Source organism: Enhydra lutris, unplaced genomic scaffold, assembly GCF_002288905.1.
Source record: "Enhydra lutris kenyoni isolate GAN:26980312 unplaced genomic scaffold, ASM228890v2 scaffoldscaffold49, whole genome shotgun sequence".
Lineage (NCBI taxonomy): Eukaryota > Metazoa > Chordata > Mammalia > Carnivora > Mustelidae > Enhydra > Enhydra lutris.
The window spans coordinates 13306903-13325752 of NW_019154133.1; the positions used below are offsets into that span (position 1 = coordinate 13306903).

Consider the following 18850-nt stretch of genomic DNA (forward strand, 5'->3'; position numbering starts at 1 on the left):
TGATTAAACAGGGCCTCCTGTCACGAGGGGTCCATATCTGTCTTTGTTCTTAGTTGGTTGGCAAAACCTTCAGCCTTGAAGTGTAAAGCCAGCAAGCCAGTGTTGGCCCGGCTTCCTTCCTTTGTTGGGAGTGGAAAGTACCGTGGAAACACGATGCATTCACTCCGGTTGGAGAGGGCCAGATGACGACTGCCTGAGGCCACACGAAAGGCACCTGGATACCGCGTGACCACCAGGGAAGGCCACCGCAGGGAACGCGTTCCCATTACTTGCTTCTCCCAACAGGGGAGCGTCTACAGCTTCTCCTGTTTGCAGAGGGCTTGCCAAACATGTCTGCAAAGTATGCTCGAGTGTGTGGCGAACGTTTTTGCTAAGGAAACCGCCATTCATGGGCTCCATGCTCCACAATTAGCTGCCTGTCTTCATCTGTCTCACTCCTTTTGTCTACAGACTGAACTGTGGACCTGTGCAGTCACTCACGGTGACAAGAGCCACACACGGACTCTCGCCGGCCCCCTCCTCCAGCGAGCGGCAGCCAGGGAGGCCTGGGCAACAAAGACTCGGCTAACCCAGGCCTTTGAAGGCCTGAGGGAGCCGCAGCGGCTCTCTCCATGCCGGGGGCACCAAAGCCCGAGGCTTAGCAGCAAACAGAGGCTGAGTCGCCTAGCCAACTGCATGGATTTTCATTTTCTAGGGCTGAGGGTATTCTCCTCACTGGCACTTGCTCGCAGCACCATTTTGCAGCCGGAAAAGACAACACAGCCCAGATGGGTGCTTATCCTGCCTGGGTGTTTAGAGCGGCCGGGTGCGAGAGGCTTGTCCCAGTGTGAGTCTTAGCTTGTCAAGAGCTTTGTCACATCACAGTGGACACCTATCAACTTGTCATTTCTTCAGCTGCTTCCCCTGAACGTGAAGTTGAACCAAATGAAATCTCACTTTTTGTGGGTCAGGAAAGATGGCCTCAAGAAAGAGCAGCTTTATGTGGTTCATCTCAATGGAAAGGATCAATAAGGATCAGCGTCCATGAAGTGGCTTCTGTGTCCCAGGCCCTATGGGGGCACTTGACCTGTGCTTCCTGTCTCAGTTTTTGTTCATGATATTATGTCAAAGTGCTAGTATTATCCCCATTTAACAGATGAGATGATGGAGTTTCCTAGAGGTTAAAAAAAGAATGCCCACAGGCTTAGTAGTGGGAAGACATGAAAAAGGAACCCATGTTTGTTTGTCTCAAAGGCCTAAATACTTTCACTCTGTCAAGTGAAGATTTTTTTTATAGTCACTAGTAAGCCACACAGGTAGTTCATGTGAACTCAAAAGAAATAACTGAAACAATTTTCATAAGAAAATGACCGAGTCACTTATTCTGTCACTACCCCACCAAATGACCTCTGGTGACTCTGCTTACGGTCACGTACAAATTCATTCAGGTCCTCAAAATTCTGCTAGTTTCCCTTTCTGGCTTTATCCCTTCTTGCTTTCCTTGTGCTCCATCTTCCTAGGTCACATCTTAGATCGTCTCACATAACGTGGCAGCCACTTGTCCATGCTGCATTTTCTAACTGAAATCATCTAGCCAGTCTGTAGGATCAGCTGCAGAAATTGTACCCATTCTTTGAGACCTGCTCTGAATGTCTGCTGGTCCATGACTTTCCCGTGTTGAGAACGCCTCTTCCTCCAAACTTCCATAGCCCCTTGAAGGCCTGTCCTAGTACTTACGCCTTCTGTTCTGACTGGTGCTATGGCTGTTTGGACATTTGCCCATCCTCCCCCCAGAGTAGGGGCTGGGGCAAACTCATCCTGTAAAGGGTCAGAGAGCAAATACTGGGGGCATTGAAACTCATCCTGTAAAGGGTCAGAGAGCAAATACTGGGGGCATTGAAGGCCATAATGTATTTGCTACAACTACTCTGCAGTTGATTTATGAAAGCAGCCACAGATAAGACAAAAACGAATGAATGTGGCTGTATGTCAATAAAGTTTTATTAACAAAAGCTGGCGGCAAGCTGGATTTGGCCCCAGGGGGCCCATGCCTGTCTTTGCTCCCTGGTTTCTGGTTGTGAGCAACTGTGTCTTCCTCGTGCCTATATCCCAGCTGTACTGGAGAGCACCACTCATAAATATTTGTGGAATCAAATATAATTTGTAATTGCTGGGCTCGGAGATGCTGTGGTTCAGTGATGATGAAGGCCCAGGGAAATGTGCAGATTCCTCTCCTCCTACAATTGTCTGTGCATGCCATTGGCTCTCAGAACCTTTTGACCTGCGGCTGATTTTTCTGTAGGCTCAAGACCTTGCCCAGAAGCTTCAAAGCAGGCTGACTTCTAAGAAGCCATAAAACACCACATTTTGTCAATGCCTTCTCCTCAACCTCACGAAAACACCGGTAAGGGTTACAGTTGTAGCAAGCCTCCTTAGGCTGAGCATCTGCCAGTGTAACAAGAAAACCGACACAGAGTAATTTTCTGATTCAAAAAGGAAAGAGAAAGGTGGGTCCCAGGGCTGGGAAGAAAACTACAAAGACCTTTCTCTTTCACTGAACCAGCAGGTTGCCCATCTGTAAGTGATCTGGAATGGAGAGCCCCTCGCCATTTGTGGGCTTTGCTCATGAATTTTGTTGCATGGTTATATGTAGGTAGACCTTCTAGAGGTTTGTATATCCATCCACAGCGTTCTTTCCGAAACACAGCGGCTCACCCAGACCACATTCCCCAGGCGCTGGGGGAACCTGCTTTCTTTGTTGACAATAGTTCATGTTGAGATGCTTCCATCCTTCCATCCTGACTGGGCATGTTCAGCAGGGGGTCTGTCCTGGTTTTATATTTACTGTTAGTTCCTGTCCTCAGTCAGCTCTGACCTCCTTCCTTCTTTCTAAATCACTTGATATGGCAGAGACGACCTGAATACCACTGGCCCAAAGCCATGAGTTTACTAGTTATAAGATAAAAAAAAAATAAGCATATAAGGGAAGATTCTTCAGGGATATATAATGACCAGCAATAACAGTGCCTTCGGTATGTCCCTCTTTCCAAAAATACATTTACTCAATTTTCTTTCTGTCTAGGATTGCGGCTGGGAAATCAGTATGGGTGAGAAGAGATGCTACTTCAGCATAAACAGAGCAAGAACCAATTTTGGAGGTTTAGTGTTGAAGGAAACATACCAGTTCCCTGGTCCCTACTTTCCTGATGGCGGATCCTTCCGTAGACACAGAGCCAAGCGCTCTGTCGGGAAGGCTGCACGTTATTGCAACGGACGGGAAGGAAGCGGGTCAAGGGAGTAAAAAACAAAATCACATTCTTTGCTGCCAAAGCATCCGGACTTTTTCATTCTTGGCTAGGGGGAGTTACCAGCCTAACAGGGCTCTCTGCCTCGCTCCCTCCACACCCCAAACCCTCTTCTGGGCCTCCCCTCCCCTCCTTACCAGAGCTCCTGCCTCTCAAAAGGAAACATCAGGTTATTTTAAAGCAGTGACCTGAGAAGGCCTCTCGGGCAAGCCTGCGCAAGCTGCTTTCTGCAGGAGTCCTAACTGCACATCTGCAGCAAAGCGACCCCCGTATTCTCCTGGAAGACAGACCCGTGTTTCTACCACCAGAGACCAGGGGGCGCCACTCTGCCGCTACAAGAAGCATACCCTTGGATGGTTATTTTTATGAGATCATGCTCAGGGATATTATTTAAGACAACCGAAGGGAACGCCTGATACCAATTTCCCCCATTCACCGTAAGTGCTTCTCTTCCTTTCCATTTAGCTACTTAACAAAGATTGGACATACTGTGACTCCTATCATGCCATGAGACCTGGTCCTTATGCCGGGCCCCGTGGCCAGCCTGCCCCGTGGTCTCTTGGCAGGAACTGGTTGATGTTCTTGCCTCGGGAGACGGGGCAAGGAAGGAAATGGGGTGAGGGAGAGATGGGAGGTGGGGGGTGGGGAGCAAAGAAAAGGCCCGTGTTCAGCAGGTCCCAGAACTGATGTTATTACTCACATGTGTTGGGAAGCATTGGGGTACAGTTTTGAAAACTGTGGGGCTGAGTCCTCGGGGCCGTGGGGCGCAGCGTGGCTGATCACCATCATAATGGGCCTATGGGGATACATTCTCTTAGACATTTTGAAGTAATTAATGCTCTCGTTAGTGATTAAGTCTGTGAAGTAGTCCTGAAACATACATTTGACACAAAACAAAAATTACAAAAGGTGACATTCATCAGACGGCATTTGCATACTGCTTTCTTCAGAAGCGTCTCGCTCAATGAAGGCATGAGGCCTGAAGCGGGAAGGAAGGTGATAACTTCCCAAAGCGGCAAAACATCTTCCCAAAGGGACGAAATCAGTTGCCAGTTACTTTCTAGGGTGACTAGCTTGGTAACACGCAAAAATTTTATTTTAAGTAAGGGCACGACTTAGCAATTAGGAAAGAAAAAGAGTCCAGTCAGTCCTGTTTGCCCAAGATAATGATCAGATCTGGCAATCCAAACACTAGAGCCCATGAAACACCGGATACATATTTCATTCTCAGATTTCATTGATGTAATTCTTTGACAAAAAATTTAATTACTTCAAGGGCAGGAAACACCCACGCCCACTACAAATTCACAGTTGCAGAACACGCCCACCCACACACACACGCGCACGCGTGCACATGCACAAACAAAAGGAAAGGTCTTTTCTTTAAATTCAAAATTCACCTGTGGGAATTATACAGTAATTGCTAAATGAAAGCCAGAGCTCAAATCTGGGTGCACAGGGAAAAGCTGCAGTATTTTATCAATTAATTCACTTGAACCAGTAAATATGGGGAGCATTTGATTTCCTGCAGACTATACTGTTAATTGCACAACTAAAATGATACAGCTGCTGAGATTTGAGCCTGACCGGCTAATAAAATGACTTGAGCTGCCATCCGAGGGACTGATGCAACTCCGTAAGGGGGAAGGAAGAAATGGAATGAAAAGGAACGATGAAAACTTAAACCACCTGCTTCCTCTAAGTGGGTACTGCTGGCCTGGAGCTCCACTGCAAAGTTTATTCAGAAAGTGCCCAGACAGCATTCAGTGTCAGAGGCTCCCAGGCATGACTAATCACATGTAGATTCAAGGACCAGCACAGCTGCCAAAGCCATGCCCAAGGGAGGAAATCTGTGTCACATGTCATTGTGAGGACAACTCCACAGGCCATCACCTTCTTCCATGGGAGTGTCTGTTTCATTCCTTTTTCTCACTAAAAAAAAAAAAGCCATATATTCTTTTCGGACACAGTTGTCTTTGACACTTAATCAGCTGTGATAATGGGAAAGTTACGCTAATTTTAGTCTTTGGGGGGAATCTTGATTACTTTGCTCTCCTTAGGACAACAGGGAAAGAAAGGTTAATAGCTTGAACAAGGAGCATGAAAGCATCCCTACAGATAAAAAATGATGGCAGTGACAATTAGCGCACTTTGTAGGACATTGCTCAAATCTGCCTCCAAGGTCCCCGCCAGCTCTCCACTTGGATGAGTCAGTCTGGAGTCTTATTAGCAATGTTTGTGAATTCATTTGCATTCATTGTTTTCTGAAGGGGACGGAAGAGCCAGACTTACACCTTATCTCCTACCAAGTTCCTCCAGCTCAAATCAGGCCAAGCATAAAGCCAGCACCGTGCCAAAATTAAATCAAGCTCCTTCTCTCCGATTTCCACCAATGGCTCTTTCGTAGTGATCTACGCTACATAGAGCAGATTGCCGGCTTCTTTTAGAAAAGTGAGGAAGAGCTGGGCATGGCTAGAAGAGAAGAGGATATTTTAGGCTAATTAGTGGGCTAAATTCGAAGATATTTTCCCCTTCACTCTTGTCATCTGAAAATTGTTTTATTTTTGGTTGGCAATCACAAAACCTTTGTGAATTTTAAAAAGTCTAATCTGGGATGCATTTGTCAGAGACACGGAGGGACGTGTCGATTTCAGTTTCTGTGAACAGATTTGGAAATCTGAGGGTTGATGGCCCCAGAGAATGCTGTGGACTCTGGCTGCCATGGGGCAGGTGTCCTTGTCACATATCAATGCTTGGTCAGACAGGAGGAAAAGCAAAGAATGTGGTTTCCTGACCTTCGATTATTGTGCTTGTCTGTTCTAAACCTGAAGCCACAGATGAAATGCACTTTCACGCCAGTGAAAAGCAAAATGGTACAAGAAGAACACTGGATTATGTGGACAAATCCTCTAGGGAGCAGAAAAATAAAACAATATCACGAGACCGAGTGGAGGCGTCTATGATTTTCTTGATGATACTTCATCAAAGGCTGATTGCCTTTCATCCTAATGAGGGAAAAAAGAATCACTATTCAAAGTCAGTGTTCCTTGAAAGTCTTTTTCTTGCCTGGAGTTTAAAATTACCTTAAAATTTCTCATTCTAACATTGTGAGAACATAGAAAGCCAATCTCGCGGATAAGTTAACTCACTGAAAATGGCTTTTCCCCATTATGCACAAAGTAAATTGATGCAGTGTAAAAGTGCCTGAAAATTACCTTTGCATAATCAAATCCATGCTTTTCTTTGATGCCATTGCGACAAACAGTGTAATTATAGAAACGAGAATTCTTGATTAATCCAAGCCATTCTCGCCACCCAGGAGGGATGTAGCTGCCATTATATTCATTGAGGTATTTTCCAAAAAAGGCTGCAAAGGGGGAAAAAAAAGAATTATTTTCTCATATGAAATGATTAATCACAAATAAATGCATAAATGCATAAGTATGAAATTAGGATTTGAAAAAGGGGAGTAAAACCAAAGTAAACCTTGCTAACAGCGAATGCCGAAATAGTAGTGTAATACTCTGATTCTTTGGCAAAGTGACAGACGTACATTTCCCTTTTGAATAAAAAAGCATAGCGCCCACATACACAGATTATAGTGCAATAAAATCACCATAATGATCATGGTACTCAGGGTGCATCCATATCTTGTGGGTCTGCTGGGATGAAAGCAGAATGTATCCTTTTGTTAAGTTGATGTAACAGTCAGAGAAGTAGCCAGTGGCAATGTGGAGTGCTGTCTCTGGGCAAATACTGGGGGACTGAAAATTCAGTCTTGGTGAGAAAATAAGTTTTCTAACTTACTATTTGTGAGTTAAAAATTATGAAAACAGTATAGAAAAGCTTGTCTTTGGGTTTGCATATCCAGAGTACAAATTTTCCAAGTCAAGGAACCACGGTAAACTCCATTTCTTAGGCACATGGTGAGGGTTTCTATGCCATACCCATTTTATGGCATTGGTGTTCACATTATGTGTCTTTTATGAACGTGTATGTCTATTCTTGATAATGAAGGATTCTGCTGACACAGAATTACTGCACAGATGACTAACTTTCATAGAATCATAGTCGCACAGAAGTATGTGGGACACTGACACTCTACTGCTCATTGACGAGGCCCCTGGGTGGACTTCACATTTCTAACTTTGGCATGTCACTCCCAAGGAAGGCCACCGGGCAACAGAACTTACGATCCTGTCAGAGGGAAACTTTGGATTTGGATGTGGTCCTCTGCCACAGTTGATGAAAGGAGAGGGGCAAAGAGGAGAGAATAAGTAGGGCAGGTTGGGGTTTTGGGAACAAAATGTGTTAGATCTTGAAGTCAAATGCCTTATAACTATCAGAAGGGGAGCCAAAAATGAAAGAGGGTATCATTACTTTTTTTCCTTTCTTTTCGTTCTTTCTTTCTTTCTTTCTTTCTTTCTTTTTTTTTTTTTTTAATATGTTCACTTACTCTAATCACACTGCGTACACCACGTTATCACCACGGAACGTAAATTCAGGTTAGACAAGAGAGCTTCACAAGTGCAGGAAAGCATTCTGGAGTATACCCAAGGTTGTGGGTAAGGTCTGACCAAATCACCTTGCTGAAAAGTCATTAGCTACTTCGATTATAGGTAATGTGTCGACATTTAGGATTCTTACAGAGAAAATACACTGCATACGTTTAAGAAGTATTTCTCCTTTACCCTTGCCTTAGTACTTAAAATCCACATTTCTATTTCAAGATGACATTCAAAAATTACTCTAATACCGCAGCAGCGTAGCTCGAACTCGGCAATTGCAGAAAAACCAAACTGGGATCCATTGTTAAAGTATTCTCATGTTTACATGCATGATCCTGAGATAAAGCCTACTTCCAAGCAGCTGTGACCGGTTTTTTAAGGTTTGGTGTAAACACACACACATTTCCATTTGTGGGGAAAGCAGAGACTGTTATAGCCCATACGCTGTTCTGAAAGGGTTCTTTAAGAACCAACCAGCCCTTAAAACTGCAGGACCCAATCAGTCCGTAAGACAAGGAGGGTACTATTCCGAATAGTTGTAATTCCACCAAGAAGGTAGGCATTAACAAGCCCTGTTCTGGGTAACCTACATGTTTGGTCACTGTAGTAGCCATAAACATAGCCTTCCCCTTAAGTAAGAAGGAGTAGAGAAATTTTTATATATGGATATAGAGGGGTGTGTGTGTGTGTTATGTACACACACGCTTAGACCTGCGCATACGTGCGTATGTAATACACACATGCAGGCAAGCTTTAATTTTTCTGATTTTTAATCAAGGCCGCCATCTTTCATTTTAGGGAGAAACTCTGGCTAGCCAGATGCCTTCCGTGTCAAAGCCACTGTGCATCTTCACTAAGCAGGCTTCAGGCGCCTCCACTTACACACATGAAGTAAGGTAGTTCCTGGATGACGAGCCTGGGAAGATGAAAACAGATCCCTGAATCAGGCAGTTTACTGGTATCGCTTTTCAAGCACGCCTTTCTGAATCTCAGTCTCGCCCACGGCACGTCATATCTGTGTGTTGATGGGCTAGCTAGCTCGCTTTCATCCTGATACACAGCTACCTGTAGGATACCCGCAGCTGAATGTTTTCCTTACTCTTCATAGAATTGTCCAGAATGGAATGAATTCTTTTCCCTTCCCGGTTTACTTCTCTCCTCAGATACCCTTTTCTTCTCTGAGAGTCATAATCGTCTTCCTGGTTGATCAGACACGGCACCCCAGGGCCTTCCCCGGTTCACCTGCTCCTTTGGTCCCGTTGCTACGCGGAAGCCACCACCTGAAGGTTCTATGTGGATAATAGCTCTTGAACCTGCCCCTCTTTCTCCAATGACTCGACACCCCTCATGAATACTCTCAGTCTCCTGCCAGCTCCCCTAGCCAGCCTTCCGGACCTTTCTACTCTTAATACCACCTTCCTGAAGACCGACTCTGGGGACATCACCCATTGTCTCAATCGTGGATGGACCCCCCCCTCAAGTTTCACTTGATAGAATCAAGTTTCATTTGATAGCATGCCATGCAAGGACAAAATCCCTTGCTTTCTTTCTTTTTTTTTTTTTTTAAAGATTTTATTTATTTATTTGACAGACAGAGATCACAAGTAGGCAGAGAGGCAGGCAGAGAGAGAGGAGGAAGCAGGCTCCCCACCGAGTAGAGAGCCCGATGCGGGGCTCGATCCCGGGACCCTGGGATCATGACCTGAGCCGAAGGCAGAGGCTTTAACCCACTGAGCCACTCAGGCGCCCCATACAAAATCCCTTTCTTTCATTTCCAACCCCAGCCCACATTTCTTGGTTATCTGTCCCTCTCTCTGAAGAAGGCATTTTCTCTGTTAGCTCTGGTTTTCACCTCTCTGCCTTTGCCGGTGCTAGTTCCCTCATCTCCCCGCCATGTATCAGGGCTAGACCAGGTGACATTCTAATCCCAGTCTTTGCCCAATCCCCACAGCGATTTGTCTCTGTGGCTCGAAGGCCATCTTCCCTTCCCTCCATGTGCTACAGTCATGCTCGTATGTAAGGTAATCCCCCTTAGCCTGTAGGGCTTTAAGGGCGAACACTGTCTTTGCCTCATCTCTGTACTCTCCCAGCTCCTCATCCTTTCACATAGCATAGGGGGCTTCATAGCTTTTGTTTCTCGCACTGGGGTTCATGGGCCTCTGTGTATTCTGGGGATTCCACAAGTTCTAGACTGATGTTTTCACCGGAATCAAAAGTGGCTGAAGCTGCCATTTCTGATTAATTTTCTTTGAAGAGCTAACTCAAATCGAGAAAAATAGCAGTGTTTATTTGTTGAATGAATGCTTACATGTTGAGTCTGCAAATGAGTATATCCATCAAGCAGTCAGTTGGCTTAATGCCCACTGCCTGGTTAACCAGCCAGGCCCCGGAGCCGATCGAGGGGTGTGGGACAAAGCATATAGGATCTCAGGTCAGATAGGACTCAGGATTTCCCTCTGAGCTGACTACGTGCAGTAGGAATTCTAATGAAGGTTTCGCGTCTGCAGAGACCAACCACCTTTTCACAGAGAACCACGAGATGAATTTCCTTTCTGACGAAAGGCAATAATGACTTCTAGTCAGAGGAAGCAGACGAGGGCCACACCCCACCAACATGACCTCAGAGGGGACTATTTCCAGGAACTCTTCACTCAATAAGCTCAAGCCCGTCTCTGTCCTCTGGCCTGCTCCTCATCTCCAGGGTCCCTCCCGGCGCCTCCCCCTTTTCTCTCCTTTCATCTTAAAAGACATAGAAGAGTACAGGGGTTTAGAGTATAAACCCTGGAGCTGGCCTGCCTGGGTTTAAATCCTGGCCATGCTATTCGCCAGCTGTCTGTCCACAGGCAAGTCACTTGGCCTCTCTTCACCTCCAGTTCTCCCATCTGTAAGACCATGAGGATCATAGTAAGAACAGCGGTAGGGTTGTCGTGAGAATCCAGTGAATTAAAACATACGTAAAGCGCTTCAAACAGTGCCTGGCACCTAACAAGGGCATATTAAATGCCACCTCTGCTCATATTCTTATTAGCAGCTCCATTACTATGGTCCTCCCAACCCTGAGTCCTGACTCGAAGTCCTTTACCACCCTGCGCTATGAGGAAATCTTGTCTGAGTTCTGCACTTGTGTGCTTGAAAATATTTCTACATCTTTTTCCTGCCCAATCAGACTTATTTTGTGGTAACAGATTCCCATTTGGCTTACATTTTCCTGCTTCATTAGTTTGTAGATTTTTTTTCTGGCTTCATTCATTTTGTTCTCTGTTGTCTTTTCCACTGGGGGCAGCCATGACAGGTCATTCCTGCCCTTCCCTCATGGTTGTCCTCGTTGGGTTAGTTACCGCTGCTTTCTGCCCATTGCCACGGCTATCGCCCCTCCCTTAATCCTCCCCTTATAAACTATCCCTTCAAGTCTCTTTATAGTCCCTGTTACCGGCTTCAGAACTCCCTCCAGGTTTTCGCTGTTTTTGAGCTAATGGAGTGTAAAATATGTACTCAGGATTCCAGATGTGCCCTCACCCATCACACTCGTTCCAAGAGAGACCAGGACCTCGTGCGTCACCACGCGGCACCCCTGGTGCCCTGGGCTTCAAGTTACTCTGGCTTTTCTTGTTGCCTCATAACACTGAGACTCATTTGTAATCACCCCTGGCCTCTTGCAACATTACGCTTCCTGGCAGCACTCTGCAATTGATTATCTGGGCTTCTAATTATTTTCCTCCAGATGTATTAAATCTCTTTCTCCCTCCCTAAGGTGAATTTTGTTTTCTTGCCCATAGTGCTATTGCATTACGTATAGTATGAAGTTTTTCTTATCCTTTGGCATTGGCAATTCAGTCAATTTACTACTATGGGAGTATATCCCGAATACACCATCTACCAGTCCTGTATCGTGTTCTTCTCTGAGACACCATTAAACACTTCCCTTCACGGCTATTTGAGAAGGTGGTAGGGGGGTCAGGTGACAGGGTGAAAGATCACAAAAACCTGATTATAATTAGTGTTGACTTTATGTCATGCTACTTCTGTCCAGGACTATCTGTTACATAATACTTTAAAAATTCCCCTTCAACTTTTTTGAAGCAAAGACCTTTCAGTCAGCAATAGGAACTACACAAAAGATGTCTGATGCTGTGGAGAAGTTAAATCTTACGTAATATAACAAACGATACACTAATTGAGCTTTTACTCCATGTCATTGATGGGCTTGGGGTCACAGGATTTTACTGGTAGTAACTGACAAACTAACAACATACATGATTTTGAACCAAGTTAAAACTGTAATTCCCCAACTGGACTGTAAGTCTAATGAAGACAGGGATCTTACTTTATATCTTTTTATATCCCAGCATTTAGTGTAATTCCAGGCATAAGTAGTTCAAAAAAATGTTTGCTCGACCTCATGTTACTATCAAAAATCTGTAATGCCATTATTCACTAAAATTAGAATATTAGTGTGTCTTACTTTAGGTCATCTCTACATTTTTTAAAAAATCCCACATTGGACAATAAATAAAATATATATGCTCTAAGTAACATAAATAAATTTCATAAACTAAAAAGACATGAAATCAGAAACTTCCTTTGTCCAAATTATTTTGTTACAAAGGGATTTTTTTCGAAAGAATTTATTTCAGTCTTCCATTAAATATAGCCCCTTCTCCCCAAATGATATGAAGTAAAATGAGTATGACTAAAATTTAATTCACATGTGATTTTATGTATCATGTGTTCTGACTGTAACTTGAATACTACAATCTTTAAGTGAATCAATATAAAAATTATAGGGATTATAATAAAACTATAGTATAATTTTGGACAGGAAAAAACACTAGGAATCATCCTAATTTAATCTCTGTATTACAAATATGAGTTGGAAAACTAGCCTATGCAAGTTCTCTAAACAAATTAAAGGCAGAGATGCGATGTGGCTCTAGCTCTCCTCAGTCTTGATTCAGGGATTTTTTTGACATTTGTTGTTATCTCATAAACGTGGATTGTTACTTTTACCTTAAAACTAATGCCAGGTTTTACATTCAAGTCTATCCAGGTTTTACATTCAAGTCTCACAAGAAATTCACACTAAGTTTTTTTTTTTTTTTTTTGAGCGGGCAGTCAGGTAGGATATTCATTTTTATGATAGATAATCCAGTATCATTCCCACTTCACTTGTCCGAACATAAAATGCAATAGACATGTTGCTGTATTTTCCCCTTTTGAACATTTAAGCTGTTGGAGAGTCATATTTTCCATGAGTAAAGTTAGAAAAAATTCAGGATATAGCCAGTCCAAAAATATGCCTCAGTTCTGAGAAAGAAAAATCATGTCATATGATGGTAAGTATAATATTGGATCAATTCAATCCATTGAAATCCATGTATTCTGGATGCCTCCTAAAATCTGTCTCTTAGTAATTTGTCTTCTTGGAGTTATTCTTCATAAAACTGATTACTGCGTTGTGCTTTTCTCTCGATGAATATTTATGTATGATACATATTTCAATTTCTTACATTATTTTTCTTGGGTTCTCAGCTAAACATTCCAGATAATGTATTCATTATCAGAAAAACAATAAAATCTTTATATATCAGCTTTTCCCCCTCTAGGTTAGTAGATTATAAATGATTATGTTGGTTTAATACCCCTTCACTCATTCTCTTGACTTCTTAAAATGCCTGTCATCCTGATGTTCTTATTTGTGTATTTTCGAATGGGTCTCTATCCCTGGCTAGATCAATAAACTGTTGTTAAGAAGGCATCTTTGTTTCCAAATCACCTGAGATTCTTCATTATTTTCCTATCAAAGATAAATTTAAATTGTATAGATCTCTATCACTGCCATTTTCGTCTTCCAATTTGTACTTTTGTCTGATTCATTAAGGGGCACATCAACATTAATTTTCTTCTGTGAAGATCATCCTTTTTCTATTTCTAACTATTCAGAAAAGTCCTTGTTTCCTTTAAAGAATTCCTTTTCCTCTCTACGATGACTCACTATAAATCCAATTATTACCTAAGCGTCCTGACTCCTGGGCAGAAAGAAGGTTGGCCTCAGAATCAGACTAGGTTTCCAGGAGCAAGTCTTCTACTCCGAGAGAAGACAACTGGGCTTCACAAAGAGCCTGACAATTGTCACTGGGACAGCCTTATGGTGTGCAGTGTCATTTGAGACCCCACGCATATAGGGCAGGGTAGCACACTGGCGAGAACCCTGAAGACCAAGGTCCTGACACCTGCTCCCTGCATTAGAAAATCGGATGTGTCACTTTTGATCTTGGCTTAAATTTGCTCACCTGAAAATAAGGGACTCGAACTAAATTCTCTCTGTTTTATCTTATGTCTTATGATCCCTTGGTAGGGTAAATACAGCATATTCTAATTGAAACAAGTACCAGAATATGCTATGCTTCTTAGAAGAAACCAATTTATTTTATCTTAGTGACCTGGTAAACTTTGCAGTGGATGGCATTTTGATTTTTGCTTTTGCCATTTGGAAGCTTAATTCCACATAGGCACCCTCCCCCCACAACTCCACAGTGGGAACTTTGTATGCCTAGCTTTGCCTTGACTTTTACTGGTACGTCTCTTCATTTCCATTTTCCAGGGTCCTTACTGTGTTGTATCCTGGTGTGTTTTACGTGTCCCTGAAGAAACTCTGGTTTGAGCCATGACAGAAACGTACATAAAGAAATAAGATGATGGAAAAGGAAAGACTCTGGAGTCAGATGTGCTGAATCCAACCCAAGACTGGTTAACCTGTGATCCTAGACAACTCTTGAGTCTTTTTGTCTTTGGTAACACAGACAAAGCCAGAAGAATTCAGTGAGACAATTCCGTGAAAGTGCCTGCTACATGGTAGGTCAGCAACAAATACTAATTTCCTTCTTTTCCCTCTTACTTTTTTCTCCTTAGTTTCTTTGAGGTATTACTGACAATCGAAAATTGTAATATATTTGGGGCCCCTTGGTGACTCAGTCTGTTAAGCACCTGACTCTTGGTTTCTGCTCAGATCATGATCTCAGGGTCGCAGGATCAAGCCCTGGGTGGGGCTCCACGCTCAGTGTGGAGTCTACTTGTCCCTCTCTCGCCCTGCGTTTGCGAGTGCTCTCTCTCTCTGTCTGTCTCTCAAATAAATAAACAAAATCCTAAAAAGTTGTAATATATTTAAGGTGTACACCCTGATGGCCCGAAATACTTAAACATCGTGAGATATTCACCACTGCCAAGCCAACCAACATATCCATCACCTCATACCTCTACTATGTTCCCTTTTCATTTCTTATATGGTGACAACACCAACCCTCTTAGCAAATTTCAAGTGCACAGTACAATATTGTCAACTAGGGTCCCATTGCTGTACACAGTTTCTTCAGAACTCATTTATCTTCTTGCTTTTTCTTGATTTGCCCTGAAACAAGTTAACAAAACCTAGTGGGCCACTCTAAGTCCTGGCAGGTTCCCTGTGTCATCCTGCATCTCTATTTCTTATGACAGACTTCGTCCATATCACTCTGGATATGGGGAGAGTCCCCATCCTTCAAGCTATGTATCTGCTTCTAGGTTTTAAATGATAGGGAGCCTGGGAGTTTGAAAGGCATCAATTTCACATGATGCTTCTCACGAACAAAACACAATTTGGTGGTTACAATCAGGAACCAGGCTTTAGGGGAACGTTTCTGATTTTGCTTCTGCGTTGGTCACACGGTATTTGAAATCCCCACCTCAGTTATAAAACAGAGCCAAGTACATTTGTTGTCTCTGAACCCTACGGGGATGTTTGATGGATTTGCAAAGTGCCTTAGAGCTCTCAGATGAAAGGTGCCATAAATTTAAATCACTTACGTGAGAAAACACACTTAGGATAAGGCACTCTGAGTAACTTAGTTTCTTTCCAAAGCATAAGCAAACACCCTTGAGAGTCATGGGAGGAGATTTTGAGATGCTTGTGAATGACAACACTATCATAGTCAAAATCAATGTTTTTATCCATAAATAACAAGGATTAAGTGCCCACAGAATGCTCTGCAAAAGAAGCAAATGGCCTCATATTTTTCAAGTCCAGTGGGAAAGATTCATTTCATTGTTTATTAAGTATTTCATTGTTTATTAAGTATTTAAGAGAATGCATTTGTTTGAAACCCTTTACTTCTTCATCTTCAGAATAGAGAATCTGTAGACCTAAAAATAATTTCCAATGAGATTTAATGATGATATCTTTAAATCTTATAAATCTAGGTGGCTCTGAAAAAAAAAAAAAAACTAGTTTTGTTCTCCCACTCTTCTATAAACATCTTTGTTGCCTTTCAAAAGGAAGCGTTCAGAAAACCCAAGAGAATATCGACATGCTGAGAATTCTCTCAGGTTTTATTCAAAGGTTTTGGGGGTTAACCTTACCAGAAGGAGCTTGTTTCTTTCTTAGAAAGACTGGCATGACATTTATGACTTCTCCTGAAAGAGACCCCCAATTTTCAAAAGACCAACTAACCAAAAACCTCTCCTTGCCCTACACAGGACTGGGAATGCCTTCCCTTCATGGAAGATGGGCATGAACACATGGGACCTAAAAATAACCACAAATTGGCTAAAGAAACTCCAAATTCTCTCGATTTTAGGAATGAATGAGTAAATGAATCAATAAGGTATACCCCACTGGTTTCTTCATTCAGTTACTTATTAATTCAAAAAATCATTATGATCACCTACTGTGTCCCAGATCTTGAAGTAGATGCTAAACAGTTTCAAAACCTTTGTTGATTTCTCACTGAAACAATCAGCAGGAATTTACTGACACCTAAGACAAGCCTCAAACTGAACCATTATCCCTTGAGATCTGGGAGTTTGAGGTAAGCAGGTAAATGGGGGTGAAAACTGTTCTGTTGCGGATCCTCTTAGAAAATTCCAACCACTGTGTGCTCTGATGAATATAACATTTTCATAATGTGCCCCCCTGAGCATCACTTTTTTTCTAAGGGATCTCACACTGGTACATTCTTCAGAGCAAAAAAAAAAAAAAAAAAGGGATGGGGAGGCTCCTGATAGAGGGAAAAAAAAAAAAAACAAAAAACAAAACCAAAAACCTACACTACTTCCAATTGTTGGAACTTTATATATTTCATGACACGAGGCATTTTCCTGTATCTAAGAAGTACCAGCAGAGGTTCGTTGGCTAACAAGTACACGTTTACCTGTTCTGTAGCCGGTGTTGTTAAGATATACAGCAAAAGTCCGAGGTTCATGCATTGCCTGCCATGAAGGTGAGGAGCAGTTCTCATTGTTGGTGTAGACGTTGTGGTTGTGCACATACTTTCCGGTGAGCATGGAGGACCGGGAGGGGCAGCACATGGGGGTGGTCACAAAAGCGTTGGTGAAGGTGGCTCCCCCATGCTCCATAATCTTTCTTGTTTTGTTCATGACTTGCAGGGACCCTGGAAGGCACAATTCCAGCATTGTTTAGCAGAGCACACCGCATGAACGCCCATTGATGTCATGTCACTCAGTGACTCTGTTCCCCTGATTTATTAATTTCCCTCCATCGGCTTGAAGGAGTCGATAATTTGACAGCTCCCATTTCCAACAGAATTAAACATTTGGGATCCGACCATCTCAAGCATTTTGCAGAATAATAAAACACATTGCAGCTTCTCCTCGCCTTACTCACAAAGAAAAAAAAATGCAGGCTAATCTGATAATTAAAGCTAGAATTTTAGATATGGAGCAAATTCAAAGGCCAGCAGCCTTTTGAAGATTACCAGAGAACAAGAGCCTGTTACACAGGGCATCAAAACCCCAACCCACCACATAGGCACAAAGCTTGTGACCTTGAGGAGGTTACTAGTTACAATGTTTTAATCGTAGGAAAGTAAAGAGGAAAACCATTTTTTCCTCCTGTTAAGTAACAGGTCCTCCAAAATGCCTGTCTTTAATTAAAAAAAAAAAATCTTCATTGTAACTTGGTATCCTCTAGCTAAGTCACCAAATACCTACCAGTTTTTCCATCCGGAAAACATTGCCAGTTTATACTTTCACCTGTTTACATGTAATATTAAAAGGGAGATTGTTTGCTTATGAAAGAGCAATGATTCTATTGCACTCCAAAGTATTTGCATAGAGTAAAATATTCCACTTTGACTGCAAAGGATGAAATTGTAACTTAAGATTGCTGGGGGAGAAAAAAACGACTTCGATTACTCTATCCAGCCAAATACTGCCGCTGAAACACATCCAAATACTGCAGAAAAAAAGCACAGGCTAGAATTCAATAGTCTTTTCAGGACTTGTCAAGAAATGCACTACAGAGCGCCACAGCCAAGCCTATTGCATTTGAATCCTGGAGCCTCACATTTCCAACAGGTCCCACTTCTTCCAAAGAAAGGGAGAAAGTCTATGTAGTTTTCCAGCAAGGAAGGAAATCGTAATGCAAACCAGGCAAGCATTCAGAGCAGAAGAGAAGTGTGCAATGGTCCAAAAAGCCACAGTGAGCCTGATTTTTTCACGTATTAGCTCTTACTGTTCACATGAAACATATGAAAACAGGAGGAAGGTTTCTAATTGGGTCTCATTAGAGCTCCCTAAAACAGGCTTTAGTGAGGAGGATTCCTAACTGCTTTTCCCCCCCTGGTTGTCTTTGGGGGATCAAGCAACATTTTTGTAATTGGTGAATAACGTGGAGCTAGTGACCACTTCATCTCTGGGCTGCTCCCCCAAGTGTAGCATTAACAAAGGAAATGGAAAATTCTCTGCTGCCTCGGTCTTTAGCAGTAAACTACCTAGATGAGAACTGACATATAGAAATCACTTGGGGATATTTGCAAAGCCACGTAAGAGCATGGAGATAGCAGCAGTGGTACAAATAAGGTTAGAGAGGACCGAAGGGGAAGCCTGATGGGAGTTCTGAAACAAGAGACGAGGACAAATGGAAGGGGAGCAGGAAGAAAAACACAAGATGGGCGAAGTGTTTTTCGTGGCAGTGTGGGGAGGACAGTGTGTGTGCTCTGGAGGAGGGAGGATGTCGAGGGATGAGTACGGCACATTGAATTCCTAGGATGAAAAGGAATATGGGGA

At 42.9% G+C, this 18850-nt stretch overlaps 1 protein-coding gene across 5 annotated transcripts in view; it reads right to left on the bottom strand.

Moving 5' to 3' along the window:
* Positions 1–18850, bottom strand: part of LOC111156825 (sulfatase 1) — a 176605-nt gene that overhangs the window by 52351 nt on the left and 105404 nt on the right. For all 5 annotated transcript variants that reach the window (XM_022517920.1, XM_022517919.1, XM_022517917.1 and 2 more), the window contains 3 exons: positions 16975–17214; positions 6500–6651; positions 3985–4154 (listed from right to left, as the gene is read on the bottom strand). In XM_022517920.1, the coding sequence (XP_022373628.1) occupies positions 3985–4154; positions 6500–6651; positions 16975–17214 (562 nt within the window). The remainder of the gene's footprint in view (positions 1–3984; positions 4155–6499; positions 6652–16974; positions 17215–18850) is intronic.